At 43.6% G+C, this 15,000-nt stretch overlaps 1 protein-coding gene across 3 annotated transcripts in view; it reads right to left on the bottom strand.

Moving 5' to 3' along the window:
• The window catches only part of LOC118368043 (neurexin-3a-like), a 727,496-nt gene that overhangs the window by 540,033 nt on the left and 172,463 nt on the right, over window positions 1-15,000 (bottom strand). For all 3 annotated transcript variants that reach the window (XM_052496442.1, XM_052496443.1, XM_052496444.1), the window contains exon 4: window positions 7,428-7,589. In XM_052496442.1, the coding sequence (XP_052352402.1) occupies window positions 7,428-7,589 (162 nt within the window). The remainder of the gene's footprint in view (window positions 1-7,427; window positions 7,590-15,000) is intronic.

Raw genomic sequence — 15,000 nt, 5'->3', positions numbered from 1 at the left:
GTAGGTAGGGGTAGAGGCCCTCTGTTAGAGTAGTGATTGGGTCAGTATAATGGAGGTAGGGGTAAAGGCCCAGTGTAACAGTAGTGACTGGGTCAGTATAATGTAGGTAGGGGTAGAGGCCCAGTGTAACAGTAGTGACTGGGTCAGTATAATGTAGGTAGGGGTAGAGGCCCAGTGTAACAGTAGTGACTGGGTCAGTATAATGTAGGTAGGGGTAGAGGCCCAGTGTAACAGTAGTGACTGGGTCAGTATAATGTAGGTAGGGGTTAAGGGCCAGTGTAACAGTAGTGACTGGGTCAGTATAATGTAGGTAGGGGTAGAGGCCCAGTGTAACAGTAGTGACTGGGTCAGTATAATGTAGGTAGGGGTAAAGGCCCAGTGTTACAGTAGTGATTGGGTCAGTATAATGTAGGTAGGGGTAAAGGCCCAGTGTAACAGTAGTGACTGGGTCAGTATAATGTAGGTAGGGGTAGAGGCCCAGTGTTACAGTAGTGACTGGGTCAGTATAATGTAGGTAGGGGTAAAGGCCCAGTGTTACAGTAGTGATTGGGTCAGTATAATGTAGGTAGGGTAAAGGCCCAATGTAACAGTAGTGATTGGGTCAGTATAATGTAGGTAGGGGTAAAGGCCCAGTGTTACAGTAGTGATTGGGTCAGTATAATGTAGGTAGGGGTAAAGGCCCAGTGTTACAGTAGTGATTGGGTCAGTATAATGTAGGTAGGGGTAAAGGCCCAGTGTTACAGTAGTGATTGGGTCAGTATAATGTAGGTAGGGGTAGAGGCCCAGTGTAACAGTAGTGACTGGGTCAGTATAATGTAGGTAGGGGTAAAGGCCCAGTGTAACAGTAGTGATTGGGTCAGTATAATGTAGGTAGGGGTAAAGGCCCAGTGTTACAGTAGTGATTGGGTCAGTATAATGTAGGTAGGGGTAGAGGCCCAGTGTAACAGTAGTGACTGGGTCAGTATAATGTAGGTAGGGGTAGAGGCCCAGTGTTACAGTAGTGACTGGGTCAGTATAATGTAGGTAGGGGTAAAGGCCCAGTGTTACAGTAGTGATTGGGTCAGTATAATGTAGGTAGGGGTAAAGGCCCAGTGTAACAGTAGTGATTGGGTCAGTATAATGTAGGTAGGGGTAAAGGCCCAGTGTTACAGTAGTGATTGGGTCAGTATAATGTAGGTAGGGGTAAAGGCCCAGTGTTACAGTAGTGATTGGGTCAGTATAATGTAGGTAGGGGTAAAGGCCCAGTGTTACAGTAGTGACTGGGTCAGTATAATGTAGGTAGGGGTAGAGGCCCAGTGTAACAGTAGTGACTGGGTCAGTATAATGTAGGTAGGGGTAAAGGCCCAGTGTAACAGTAGTGATTGGGTCAGTATAATGTAGGTAGGGGTAGAGGCCCAGTGTAACAGTAGTGACTGGGTCAGTATAATGTAGGTAGGGGTAGAGGCCCAGTGTTACAGTAGTGATTGGGTCAGTATAATGTAGGTAGGGGTAGAGGCCCAGTGTTACAGTAGTGACTGGGTCAGTATAATGTAGGTAGGGGTAGAGGCCCAGTGTAACAGTAGTGATTGGGTCAGTATAATGTAGGTAGGGGTAGAGGCCCAGTGTAACAGTAGTGACTGGGTCAGTATAATGTAGGTAGGGGTAGAGGCCCAGTGTAACAGTAGTGATTGGGTCAGTATAATGTAGGTAGGGGTAGAGGCCCAGTGTTACAGTAGTGACTGGGTCAGTATAATGTAGGTAGGGGTAAAGGCCCAGTGTTACAGTAGTGATTGGGTCAGTATAATGTAGGTAGGGGTAAAGGGCCAGTGTTACAGTAGTGACTGGGTCAGTATAATGTAGGTAGGGGTAAAGGGCCAGTGTTACAGTAGTGACTGGGTCATTATAATGTAGGTAGAGGTAGAGGCCCAGTGTATGTGTGTGTGTGTGCTTCTGTGTGTGTGTTTCTGTGTGTGTGTTTCTGTGTGTGTGTTTCTGTGTGTATGTGTTTCTCTGTGTGTGTGTGTGTGTGTGTGTGTGTGTGTGTGTGTGTGTGTGTGTGTGTGTAAAGGCCAGTGTTACAGTGTGTGTGTGTGTGTGTGTGTGTGTGTGTGTGTGTGTGTGTAAAGTGTGTGTGTGTGTGTGTACACATTTGTCTGTATGTGTGTTTCTGTGTGTGTGTTTCTGTGTGTGTGTTTCTGTGTGTGTGTTTCTGTGTGTGTGTTTCTGTGTGTGTGTGTTTCTGTGTGTGTGTGTGTCTGTGTGTGTGTGTTTCTGTGTGTGTGTTTCTGTGTGTGTGTGTTTCTGTGTGTGTGTTTCTGTGTGTGTGTGTTTCTGTGTGTGTGTGTTTCTGTGTGTGTGTGTGTTTATGTGTGTGTGTGTTTCTGTGTGTGTGTTTCTGTGTGTGTGTGATTCTGTGTGTGTGTTTCTGTGTGTGTGTTTCTGTGTGTGTGTTTCTGTGTGTGTGTGTTTCTGTGTGTGTGTGTTTCTGTGTGTGTGTTAATGTGTGTGTTTCTGTGTGTGTGTTTCTGTGTGTGTGTTTCTGTGTGTGTGTGTTTCTGTGTGTGTGTTTCTGTGTGTGTGTGTTTCTGTGTGTGTGTTTCTGTGTGTGTGTTTCTGTGTGTGTGTGTTTCTGTGTGTGTGTGTTTCTGTGTGTGTGTGTTTCTGTGTGTGTGTGTTTCTGTGTGTGTGTGTGTGTGTGTGTGTGTGTGTGTGTGTGTGTGTGTGTGTGTGTGTGTGTGTGTGTGTGTGTGTGTGTGTGTGTGTGTGTACACATTTGTCTGTGTGTGTGTTTCTGTGTGTGTGTGTTTCTGTGTGTGTGTGTGTTTCTGTGTGTGTGTGTTTCTGTGTGTGTGTTTCTGTGTGTGTGTTTCTGTGTGTGTGTGTTTCTGTGTGTGTGTGTTTCTGTGTGTGTGTGTTTCTGTGTGTGTGTTTCTGTGTGTGTGTTTCTGTGTGTGTGTTTCTGTGTGTGTGTGTTTCTGTGTGTGTTTCTGTGTGTGTGTGTTTCTGTGTGTGTGTGTTTCTGTGTGTGTGTTTCTGTGTGTGTGTTTCTGTGTGTGTGTTTGTGTGTGTGTTTCTGTGTGTGTGTGTTTCTGTGTGTGTGTTTCTGTGTGTGTGTGTTTCTGTGTGTGTGTGTTTCTGTGTGTGTGTTTCTGTGTGTGTGTGTTTCTGTGTGTGTGTGTTTCTGTGTGTGTGTTTCTGTGTGTGTGTGTTTCTGTGTGTGTGTGTTTCTGTGTGTGTTTCTGTGTGTGTGTTTCTTTGTGTGTGTTTCTGTGTGTGTGTTTTCTGTGTGTGTGTTTCTGTGTGTGTTTTTCTGTGTGTGTGTTTCTGTGTGTGTGCTTCTGTGTGTGTGTGTGTTTCTTTGTGTGTGTTTCTGTGTGTGTGCTTCTGTGTGTGTGTTTATGTGTGTGTGTTTCTGTGAGTGTGTGTGTGTGTTTCTGTGTGTGTGTGTTTCTGTGTGTGTGTGTTTCTGTGTGTGTGTGTTTCTGTGTGTGTGTGTTTCTGTGTGTGTGTTTCTGTGTGTGTGTGTGTGTTTCTGTGTGTGTGTTTGTGTGTGTGTTTGTGTGTGTGTGTGTTTCTATGTGTATGTTTCTGTGTGTGTGTGTGTATGTGTTTCTGTGTGTGTGTGTGTTTCTGTGTGTGTGTTTCTGTGTGTGTGTGTTTCTGTGTGTGTGTTTCTGTGTGTGTGTGTGTGTGTGTGTTTCTGCGTGTGTGTTTCTGTGTGTGTGTTTCTGTGTGTGTGTTTCTGTGTGTGTGTTTCTGTGTGTGTTTCTGTGTGTGTGTGTGTTTCTGTGCGTGTGTGTTTCTGTGCGTGTGTTTCTGTGTGTGTGTTTCTGTGCGTGTGTTTCTGTGTGTGTGTTTCTGTGTGTGTTTGTGTTTCTGTGCGTGTGTGTTTCTGTGTGTCTGTGTTTCTATGTGTGTGTTTCTGTGTGTGTGTGTTTCTGTGTATGTGTTTCTGTGTGTGTGTGTGTTTCTGTGTGTGTGTTTCTGTGTGTGTGTGTTTCTGTGTGTGTGTTTCTGTGTGTGTGTGTTTCTGTGTGTGTGTGTTTGCTCAGAGGGCAATGGTGGCGCTGTTTAAAAGGGGCTGAATGTCAGTGTAGCAGTGTGATGTTGTTCCCCAAGTTGCACACAAGGACCAATTCAAATAGGCCAAGTCAAGAGAGGATGTTAATTATTTGATAATAATAATAATAATTCAGTGTGTTTTTAATTTAACTTCTTCGAGATAGGGTGCGCTCTTTTAATTTTTGGATAAAAAACGTTCCCATTTTAAACAAGATATTTTGTCACGAAAAGATGCTCGACTATGCATGGAATTGACAGCTTTGGAAAGAAAAAACTCTGACGTTTCCAAAACTGCAAAGATATTATCTGTGAGTGCCCCAGAACTAATGCTACAGGCGAAACCAAGATGAAGTTTCATACAGGAAATGCCCCAGATTCTGAAGGCGCTGTGTTCCAATGTCTCCTTATATGGCTGTGAATGCGCCAGGAATGAGCCTGCCCTTTCTGTCATTTCTCCAAGGTGTCTGCAGCATTGTGACGTATTTGTAGGCATATCATTGGAAGATTGACCATAAGAGACTACATTTACCAGGTGTCCGCCCGGTGTCCTGTGTCGAAATTATTGCGTAATCTCTAGGTCCATGCGCGTTACATTTCTTCAGAAGAGAAAGTCAACTGCCACGAAGGATTTATCATCGATAGATATGTGAAAAACACCTTGAGGATTGATTCTAAACATTGTTTGCCTTGTTTCTGTCGATATTATGGAGTTAATTTGGAAAAAAGTTCGCGTTTTAATGACTAAATTTCTTTTCTTTTTTTTTCTTACCCAAACGTGAAGAAAACGGAGCGATTTGTCAACACAAATAATATTTTTGTAAAAACTGAACATTTGCTATTTAACTGAGAGTCTCCTCATTGAAAACATCTGAAGTTCATCAAAGGTAAATGATTTTATTTGAATGCTTTTCTGTTTTTTGTGAAAATGTTGCCTGCTGAATGTCAGGCATAATACTATGCTAGGCTATCAATAGTGTTACACAAATGCTTGTTTTGCTATGGTTCAAAAGCATATTTTGAAAATCTGAGATGACAGTGTTGTTTACAAAAGGCTAAGCTTGAGAGCAAATAGATGTATTTCATTTCATTTGCGATTTTCATGAATAGTTAACGTTGCGTTATGCTAATGAGCTTGCGGATAGATTTACACAATCCTGGATACAGGTTATTTTCGTAGCTAAACGTGACGCAGAAAACGGAGCGATTTGTCCTAAACAAATAATCTTTCAGGAAAAACTGAACATTTGCTATCTAACTGAGAGTCTCCTCATTGAAAACATCAGAAGTTCTTCAAAGGTAAATTATTTTATTTGAATGCTTTTCTGTTTTTTGTGAAAATGTTGCCTGCTGAATGCTAACGCTAAATGCTATGCTAAATGCTACGCTAGCTATCAATACTGTTACACAAATGCTTGTTTTGCTATGGTTGAGAAGCATATTTTGAAAATCTGAGATGACAGTGTTGTTAACAAAAGGCTAAGATTGAGAGCAAGCATATTGATTTAATTTCATTTGCGATTTTCATGAATAGTTAACGTTGCGTTATGGTAATGGGCTTGAGGCTGCAGTCACGATTCCGGATCCGGGATGGCTCGAAGCAAGAAGTTAATTACAGCTGCATAGCTAATGTTATTCTTTGGTGTAAAAACACTTTTTCATATCAATATTGTACGTACATGTGATTGTAAAAGTTTTGTATATTTTGGTTTGGCCCATCGCGGGTTATCTGTATTTCCATACCCCCTTATTGTTCTCTTTTGCCTGACCTTCGGTTGTCCTTGGCTCCGAAATGGTTTAATAAAATAACGTGGTAATGTTACACAATGTGCTGTTAAGCAACCATAAGTGTGTTACAATGTGGATAATATAAAGGTTTATGTTAACAAGTTTCACCAAGCTCGCTAACTAGGGTATCTATTGTAACTTGTGAGTACTTGGGACAGTGTTTGAGTGAGTGTCCATGTGCTTGCGCAGATGCCTGAGAGCTATGACTGCGCCAAGGGCTAACATATTGTGTGTTGTCTCTTCGTGTGCAGGTATGTCTTTTATTTTGTCCGAATAATGTTCTGTATCATTTTACTTGTATTGTATGGTGTGCTGTTGTGCACTGAAAAGCACACAATGCAGAACGAACCACGCTACATCAGCATCTAATCAGTCCCTTTGCTTCCTTTTGTCACATTTGACCCATCTGCATAGTCAACCAATCCCAGTCCATCTCTTCACCCGAGCCTCTGCAACCAAGTCACTGCTAGACGTCCTCAGCCGCAAACAAATGATTTACCAACAATTGAAAAACTAAATGAAATACCCCTGCAACAGTTTGATGTCGGTGGTATAACCACTGTGAATTTGATCAGACCTTCTTCAAAACCAGATGGGATTTATTGAGTTCAGTCTTGATTTCATGAGACCCACAGAGCATAATCCACATTGCAAAATGCTCTCTTTTTACAAGTAACTTTTTAGCGAACACACAGTGTAGCATAGTATCAGTTCCCAAACGTTCAGGACTACCTTGTCCCGCTGGACAAGATAGTCCTGATCAACCATTTTAGAAACACTGGTTTCTAAGAGATTCTGCTAAATTAATCAAATGGAAATGTAGAAATGGAAAAAGGCTCAACCATCTTGAGTCGAGGGGCAACCAAACAATTTGATAATCATTGAAAAGGAAAAGGTGCAGCTCTTGCTCGCCAGCAAAATCCTTTTGAATAAAGAATTTCGTTAAGCAGCAATATGTTTTCGCAATGGTGAGCGAGTGTTTGCACTTTTTCTTTCAAATCTTTAAAGGTACATACTGCCAGCAGTCTCACTCACTCACAGCCTCTTCCTTTTCAAATCTAAAAGGTACATACTGCCAGCAGTCTCACTCACTCACAGCCTCTTCCTTTTCAAATCTAAAAGGTACATACTGCCAGCAGTCTCACTCACTCACAGCCTCTTCCTTTTCAAATCTAAAAGGTACATACTGCCAGCAGTCTCACTCACTCACAGCCTCTTCCTTTTCAAATCTAAAAGGTACATACTGCCAGCAGTCTCACTCACTCACAGCCTCTTCCTTTTCAAATCTAAAAGGTACATACTGCCAGCAGTCTCACTCACTCACAGCCTCTTCCTTTTCAAATCTAAAAGGTACATACTGCCAGCAGTCTCACTCACTCACAGCCTCTTCCTTTTCAAATCTAAAAGGTACATACTGCCAGCAGTCTCACTCACTCACAGCCTCTTCCTTTTCAAATCTAAAAGGTACATACTGCCAGCAGTCTCACTCACTCACAGCCTCTTCCTTTTCAAATCTAAAAGATACATACTGCCAGCAGTCTCACTCACTCACAGCCTCTTCCTTTTCAAATCTAAAAGGTACATACTGCCAGCAGTCTCACCTCTTTGAGGCAGCCCATGAAGTTGTTGCTGACAGGAGACCCAGGCAGGTCGGCGGTACTGGGGCTTCCACCCACGTAGAAGAAGTCATCGGATCCCAGCATGGTGTAGTCCTCCTGGGTGTAGCCCGTGGTCGTCAGGATACCGTCAACTGATAATGTCACCTAGACAACGGGAAGAACCAGGAAGGAGAAAGTCCACTCATGACCATCTTGGGGTTGGTTAGGAATTGGGTTCCTCTTATGTACCAGGGAATACGTTTGTTCGTTTTTTTTTTGTCTGGATATTGTCTCAGTTGTGTTTTGGTTATGCTCTCTCTATAGAGTAATGGCTTCAGGTGTGTGGCCCAGTCCCAAAACCAGGACCGTGTCACTGGATTCCTCATTGATTATGTCACGTACTTCAACTCTTGGGTTCAACAAGGTCAGGTAGAGAATATATATCAGCAGTATATTTTCTTTAAATTTGAATGCAGATTAGAATATGTGATTTCTTAGGGGATTTTGGAATTTGCTTAGGTTTGAATGGTTAGTAAGATGCCAACAACACCAAGGACAAATTGATTGTGCTTGTTTTAGTTTGAGTTCAACTGATAGGTGGTTTTTTGAGACATTGACAAGTATAGAGATGTGCGGCTAGTTCCACACACGAGGAGTATTAAATATCATATCCATATTGCAGTGAGATACTGTCTAAATACAAAATAAGTTGAGTGAATGGGGGTCCAAACACAAAGTGAGGCCCACCCCTCTAAGTCAACTGGATGGAACATACCAAAGGCCAAGCACTACACACTCAGACCACACCAAAAGCTATGAGAGGGGGGGGGGTGGGTTCAAGGCAGGTGTAGCATCACAATCACCACACTAACATGCAGTGCACGCAAATGACAGCTTGAATGGCAGGTGAGAGTTGGGTGTTAGGTAGGTTTTCAGGAAAGCAAAGGATGAGAATGGTGTGAGAATGGAGGGAGAGGGGGAGAGGTTTGGGCATGTCATGCACCACTGACTACTGGAAACAACTGTCAGAGCTCCCATTGGTGACGTTTGGGGTTTTCCTTTCCTATTTTGTTGTAGTTGTAGTTGTGGAAAAGCTGCTGGCAGTTTGGTCAACAGTCATCAGTCAAAGAATAGGAAATGCATGGAGGCTTTAGTCAAACAGTATATCCCTAAAGAAAGACTAGGTCTGGAGGGCTTTGGAAGAGAGGAAGAAGATAGGAAATGCATGGAGGCTTTAGTCAAACATTATATCCCTAAAGAAAGACTAGGTCTGGAGGGCTTTGGAAGAGAGGAAGAAGATAGGAAATGCATGGAGGCTCTAGTCAAACATTATATCCCTAAAGAAAGACTAGGTCTGGAGGGCTTTGGAAGAGAGGAAGAAGATATGAAATGCATGGAGGCTCTAGTCAAACAGTATATCCCTAAAGAAAGACTAGGTCTGGAGGGCTTTGGAAGAGAGGAAGAAGATAGGAAATGCATGGAGGCTCTAGTCAAACAGTATATCCCTAAAGAAAGACTAGGTCTGGAGGGCTTTGGAAGAGAGGAAGAAGATATGAAATGCATGGAGGCTCTAGTCAAACAGTATATCCCTAAAGAAAGACTAGGTCTGGAGGGCTTTGGAAGAGAGGAAGAAGATATGAAATGCATGGAGGCTCTAGTCAAACAGTATATCCCTAAAGAAAGACTAGGTCTGGAGGGCTTTGGAAGAGAGGAAGAAGATATGAAATGCATGGAGGCTCTAGTCAAACAGTATATCCCTAAAGAAAGACTAGGTCTGGAGGGCTTTGGAAGAGAGGAAGAAGATATGAAATGCATGGATGCTCTAGTCAAACAGTATATCCCTAAAGAAAGACTAGGTCTGGAGGGCTTTGGAAGAGAGGAAGAAGATATGAAATGCATGGATGCTCTAGTCAAACAGTATATCCCTAAAGAAAGACTAGGGCTTTGGAAGAGAGGAAGAAGATATGAAATGCATGGAGGCTCTAGTCAAACAGTATATCCCTAAAGAAAGACTAGGTCTGGAGGGCTTTGGAAGAGAGGAAGAAGATATGAAATGCATGGAGGCTCTAGTCAAACAGTATATCCCTAAAGAAAGACTAGGTCTGGAGGGCTTTGGAAGAGAGGAAGAAGATAGGAAATGCATGGAGGCTCTAGTCAAACAGTATATCCCTAAAGAAAGACTAGGTCTGGAGGGCTTTGGAAGAGAGGAAGAAGATAGGAAATGCATGGAGGCTCTAGTCAAACAGTATATCCCTAAAGAAAGACTAGGTCTGGAGGGCTTTGGAAGAGAGGAAGAAGATAGGAAATGCATGGAGGCTCTAGTCAAACATTATATCCCTAAAGAAAGACTAGGTCTGGAGGGCTTTGGAAGAGAGGAAGAAGATAGGAAATGCATGGAGGCTCTAGTCAAACAGTATATCCCTAAAGAAAGACTAGGTCTGGAGGGCTTTGGAAGAGGGGAAGAAGATATGAAATGCATGGAGGCTCTAGTCAAACATTATATCCCTAAAGAAAGACTAGGTCTGGAGGGCTTTGGAAGAGAGGAAGAAGATAGGAAATGCATGGATGCTCTAGTCAAACAGTATATCCCTAAAGAAAGACTAGGTCTGGAGGGCTTTGGAAGAGAGGAAGAAGATATGAAATGCATGGATGCTCTAGTCAAACATTATATCCCTAAAGAAAGACTAGGTCTGGAGGGCTTTGGAAGAGAGGAAGAAGATAGGAAATGCATGGATGCTCTAGTCAAACAGTATATCCCTAAAGAAAGACTAGGTCTGGAGGGCTTTGGAAGAGAGGAAGAAGATAGGAAATGCATGGAGGCTCTAGTCAAACAGTATATCCCTAAAGAAAGACTAGGTCTGGAGGGCTTTGGAAGAGAGGAAGAAGATATGAAATGCATGGAGGCTCTAGTCAAACAGTATATCCCTAAAGAAAGACTAGGTCTGGAGGGCTTTGGAAGAGAGGAAGAAGATATGAAATGCATGGAGGCTCTAGTCAAACAGTATATCCCTAAAGAAAGACTAGGTCTGGAGGGCTTTGGAAGAGAGGAAGAAGATAGGAAATGCATGGAGGCTCTAGTCAAACAGTATATCCCTAAAGAAAGACTAGGTCTGGAGGGCTTTGGAAGAGAGGAAGAAGATAGGAAATGCATGGAGGCTCTAGTCAAACAGTATATCCCTAAAGAAAGACTAGGTCTGGAGGGCTTTGGAAGAGAGGAAGAAGATAGGAAATGCATGGAGGCTCTAGTCAAACAGTATATCCCTAAAGAAAGACTAGGTCTGGAGGGCTTTGGAAGAGAGGAAGAAGATATGAAATGCATGGAGGCTCTAGTCAAACAGTATATCCCTAAAGAAAGACTAGGTCTGGAGGGCTTTGGAAGAGAGGAAGAAGATATGAAATGCATGGAGGCTCTAGTCAAACAGTATATCCCTAAAGAAAGACTAGGTCTGGAGGGCTTTGGAAGAGAGGAAGAAGATATGAAATGCATGGATGCTCTAGTCAAACAGTATATCCCTAAAGAAAGACTAGGTCTGGAGGGCTTTGGAAGAGAGGAAGAAGATATGAAATGCATGGATGCTCTAGTCAAACATTATATCCCTAAAGAAAGACTAGGTCTGGAGGGCTTTGGAAGAGAGGAAGAAGATAGGAAATGCATGGATGCTCTAGTCAAACAGTATATCCCTAAAGAAAGACTAGGTCTGGAGGGCTTTGGAAGAGAGGAAGAAGATAGGAAATGCATGGAGGCTCTAGTCAAACATTATATCCCTAAAGAAAGACTAGGTCTGGAGGGCTTTGGAAGAGAGGAAGAAGATATGAAATGCATGGAGGCTCTAGTCAAACAGTATATCCCTAAAGAAAGACTAGGTCTGGAGGGCTTTGGAAGAGAGGAAGAAGATATGAAATGCATGGAGGCTCTAGTCAAACAGTATATCCCTAAAGAAAGACTAGGTCTGGAGGGCTTTGGAAGAGAGGAAGAAGATAGGAAATGCATGGAGGCTCTAGTCAAACAGTATATCCCTAAAGAAAGACTAGGTCTGGAGGGCTTTGGAAGAGAGGAAGAAGATAGGAAATGCATGGAGGCTCTAGTCAAACAGTATATCCCTAAAGAAAGACTAGGTCTGGAGGGCTTTGGAAGAGAGGAAGAAGATAGGAAATGCATGGAGGCTCTAGTCAAACAGTATATCCCTAAAGAAAGACTAGGTCTGGAGGGCTTTGGAAGAGAGGAAGAAGATATGAAATGCATGGAGGCTCTAGTCAAACAGTATATCCCTAAAGAAAGACTAGGTCTGGAGGGCTTTGGAAGAGAGGAAGAAGATATGAAATGCATGGAGGCTCTAGTCAAACAGTATATCCCTAAAGAAAGACTAGGTCTGGAGGGCTTTGGAAGAGAGGAAGAAGATATGAAATGCATGGAGGCTCTAGTCAAACAGTATATCCCTAAAGAAAGACTAGGTCTGGAGGGCTTTGGAAGAGAGGAAGAAGATATGAAATGCATGGAGGCTCTAGTCAAACAGTATATCCCTAAAGAAAGACTAGGTCTGGAGGGCTTTGGAAGAGAGGAAGAAGATATGAAATGCATGGAGGCTCTAGTCAAACAGTATATCCCTAAAGAAAGACTAGGTCTGGAGGGCTTTGGAAGAGAGGAAGAAGATAGGAAATGCATGGAGGCTCTAGTCAAACAGTATATCCCTAAAGAAAGACTAGGTCTGGAGGGCTTTGGAAGAGAGGAAGAAGATATGAAATGCATGGAGGCTCTAGTCAAACAGTATATCCCTAAAGAAAGACTAGGTCTGGAGGGCTTTGGAAGAGAGGAAGAAGATATGAAATGCATGGAGGCTCTAGTCAAACAGTATATCCCTAAAGAAAGACTAGGTCTGGAGGGCTTTGGAAGAGAGGAAGAAGATAGGAAATGCATGGAGGCTCTAGTCAAACAGTATATCCCTAAAGAAAGACTAGGTCTGGAGGGCTTTGGAAGAGAGGAAGAAGATAGGAAATGCATGGATGCTCTAGTCAAACAGTATATCCCTAAAGAAAGACTAGGTCTGGAGGGCTTTGGAAGAGAGGAAGAAGATAGGAAATGCATGGAGGCTCTAGTCAAACAGTATATCCCTAAAGAAAGACTAGGTCTGGAGGGCTTTGGAAGAGAGGAAGAAGTTGTAGAAAAGTTGTAGAAAAGCAGAAAGGAAGGAGGAGAGAAGCTATTGTGAGAAACAGGAAGATGAAAAGAGAGGGAGGGACAGGGGAGGGAATCAAATATAAAGAAAGCCAAGAAATACCAAACACATTTCCAATTTTTTGAGAATGGTGTCTAGAATGAAGAATCATAAAAAAGAAAGAGGAGAAGGAAGAGGGGAAGGAAGAAAGGAGAGAATAAAAGAGGGGAGGAAGATAGGAAATAAAGAGGGGAGGAAGAAAGGAGGAATAAAGAGGGGGAGGGAAGATGGGAAGGAAGAAAGGGAGGGAGGGAAGATGGGAAATAAAGAGGGGGAGGGAAGAGGGGAAGGAAGAAAGGAAGGGAATAAAGAGAGGGAGGGAAGAGGGGAAGGAAGAAAGGGAGGTAATAAAGACGGAGAGGGAAGAGGGGAAGGAAGAAAGGAAGGAATAAAGAGGGGGAGAGAAGAGGGGAAGGAAGAAAGGGAGGGAATAAAGAGGGGAAGGGAAGAGGGGAAGGAAGAAGGGAGGGAATAAAGTGGGAGGGAAGATAGGAAATAAAGAGGGGGAGGGAAGAGGGGAAGGAAGGGGGAGGGAAGAGGGGAAGGAAGAAAGGGGGGAAATAAAGAGGGGGAGGGAAGAGGGGAAGGAAGAAAGGGGGGGAATAAAGAGGGGGAGGGAAGAGGGGAAGGAAGAAAGGGAGGGAATGAAGAGGGGGATGGAGGAGGGGAAGGAAGAAAGGGAGGGAATAAAGAGGGGGAGGGAAGAGGGGAAGAAAGAAATTGAGGGAGGGATTAAAGAGGGGGAGGGAAGATGGGAAGGAAGAAAGGGAGGTAATAAAGAGAGGGGGGGGAAGAGGGAGGGAATAAAGAGGGGGAGGGAAGAGGGGAAGGAAGAAAGGGAGGGAATAAAGAGAGGAGGGAAGAGGGGAAGGAAGAAAGGGAGGGAATAAAGAGGGGGAGGGAAGAGGGGAAGGAAGAAAGGGAGGGAATAAAGAGGGGGAAAGAAGAGGGGAGGAAGAAAGGGAGGGAGGGAATAAAGAGGGGGAGGGAAGATAGGAAATAAAGAGGGGAGGGAAGAGGGGGAAGAAGAAAGGGAGGGAATAAAGAGGGGGAGGGAAGATGGGAGGGAAGAGGGGGAAGAATAAAGGGAGGGAATAAAGAGGGGGAGGGAAGATGGGAGGGAAGAGGGGAAGGAAGAAAGGGAGGGAATAAAGAGGGGGAGGAAAGATGGGAGGGAAGAAAGGGAGGGAAGAGGGGAGGGAAGAAAGGGAGGGAATAAAGAGGGGGAGGAAAGATGGGAAATAAAGAGGGGAGGGAAGAGGGGGAAGAAGAAAGGGAGGGAATAAAGAGGGGGAGGGAAGATGGGAAGGAAGAAAGGGAGGGAATAAAGAGGGGGAGGGAAGAGGGGGAGGGAAGAGGGGAAGGAATAAAGAGGGGGAGGGAAGATGGGAAATAAAGAGGAGGGAAGAGGGGGAGGAAGAAAGGGAGGGAATAAAGAGGGGGAGGGAAGATGGGAAATAAAGAGGTGGAGGGAAGAGGGGGAAGAAGAAAGGGAGGGAATAAAGAGGGGGAGGGAAGATGGGAAATAAAGAGGGGAGGGAAGAGGGGGAAGAAGAAAGGGAGGGAATAAAGAGGGGGAGGGAAGATGGGAAATAAAGAGGGGAGGGAAGAGGGGGAAGAAGAAAGGGAGGGAATAAAGAGGGGGAGGGAAGATGGGAAATAAAGAGGGGAGGGAAGAGGGGGAAGAAGAAAGGGAGGGAATAAAGAGGGGGAGGGAAGATGGGAAATAAAGAGGTGAGGGAAGAGGGGGAAGAAGAAAGGGAGGGAATAAAGAGGGGGAGGGAAGATGGGAAATAAAGAGGTGAGGGAAGAGGGGGAAGAAGAAAGGGAGGGAATAAAGGGGGGGGGGAAGGAGAACACAGAAAACCCCAAAGGAAAATAGGAATGATATATACCAGACAATGGAGTTTGTTTACCATAGCGTGACCAATGCCTGATTGGTTTGAGGAAAAGGGGGGGAGGAATGAAAACAAAAAGTGAACCAGAGGGGTTGTTAATTAATAAAAAAAATAAAAAATAAACAATATGAATAAAGAATGATGAAGACTTTGGATTGGGTGTTGTTAGTACAATAGCTGGTTTGGCAACGGTCAGTAGGACAATGATTCATTCCATGAGTAGATGTCATTTTCTACAAAAGCTTGTTCCCAGGGAGATAAGCCAGAGAGAGTGATTGAGAAAGAGAAAGACTGGGGGATACTCTATGGACTATGGACTATGGACTGTAATTCCAAACTATTCCATAGGTAGAGGGATGAACCATAGTCATATTAATATTAAAATATTTCAAATGAAATGTCAAAAACAACATTTGACGTTAATGTATTTTACAAAATACAGTCTAAATTAAAAGTGTTACAAAT

Source organism: Oncorhynchus keta, chromosome 35 (genome assembly GCF_023373465.1).
Source record: "Oncorhynchus keta strain PuntledgeMale-10-30-2019 chromosome 35, Oket_V2, whole genome shotgun sequence".
NCBI classification, from domain to species: Eukaryota; Metazoa; Chordata; class Actinopteri; order Salmoniformes; family Salmonidae; genus Oncorhynchus; species Oncorhynchus keta.
The sequence above is the reverse complement of the archived record's forward strand: the minus strand, read 5'-3'. Positions and strand labels throughout refer to the sequence as shown.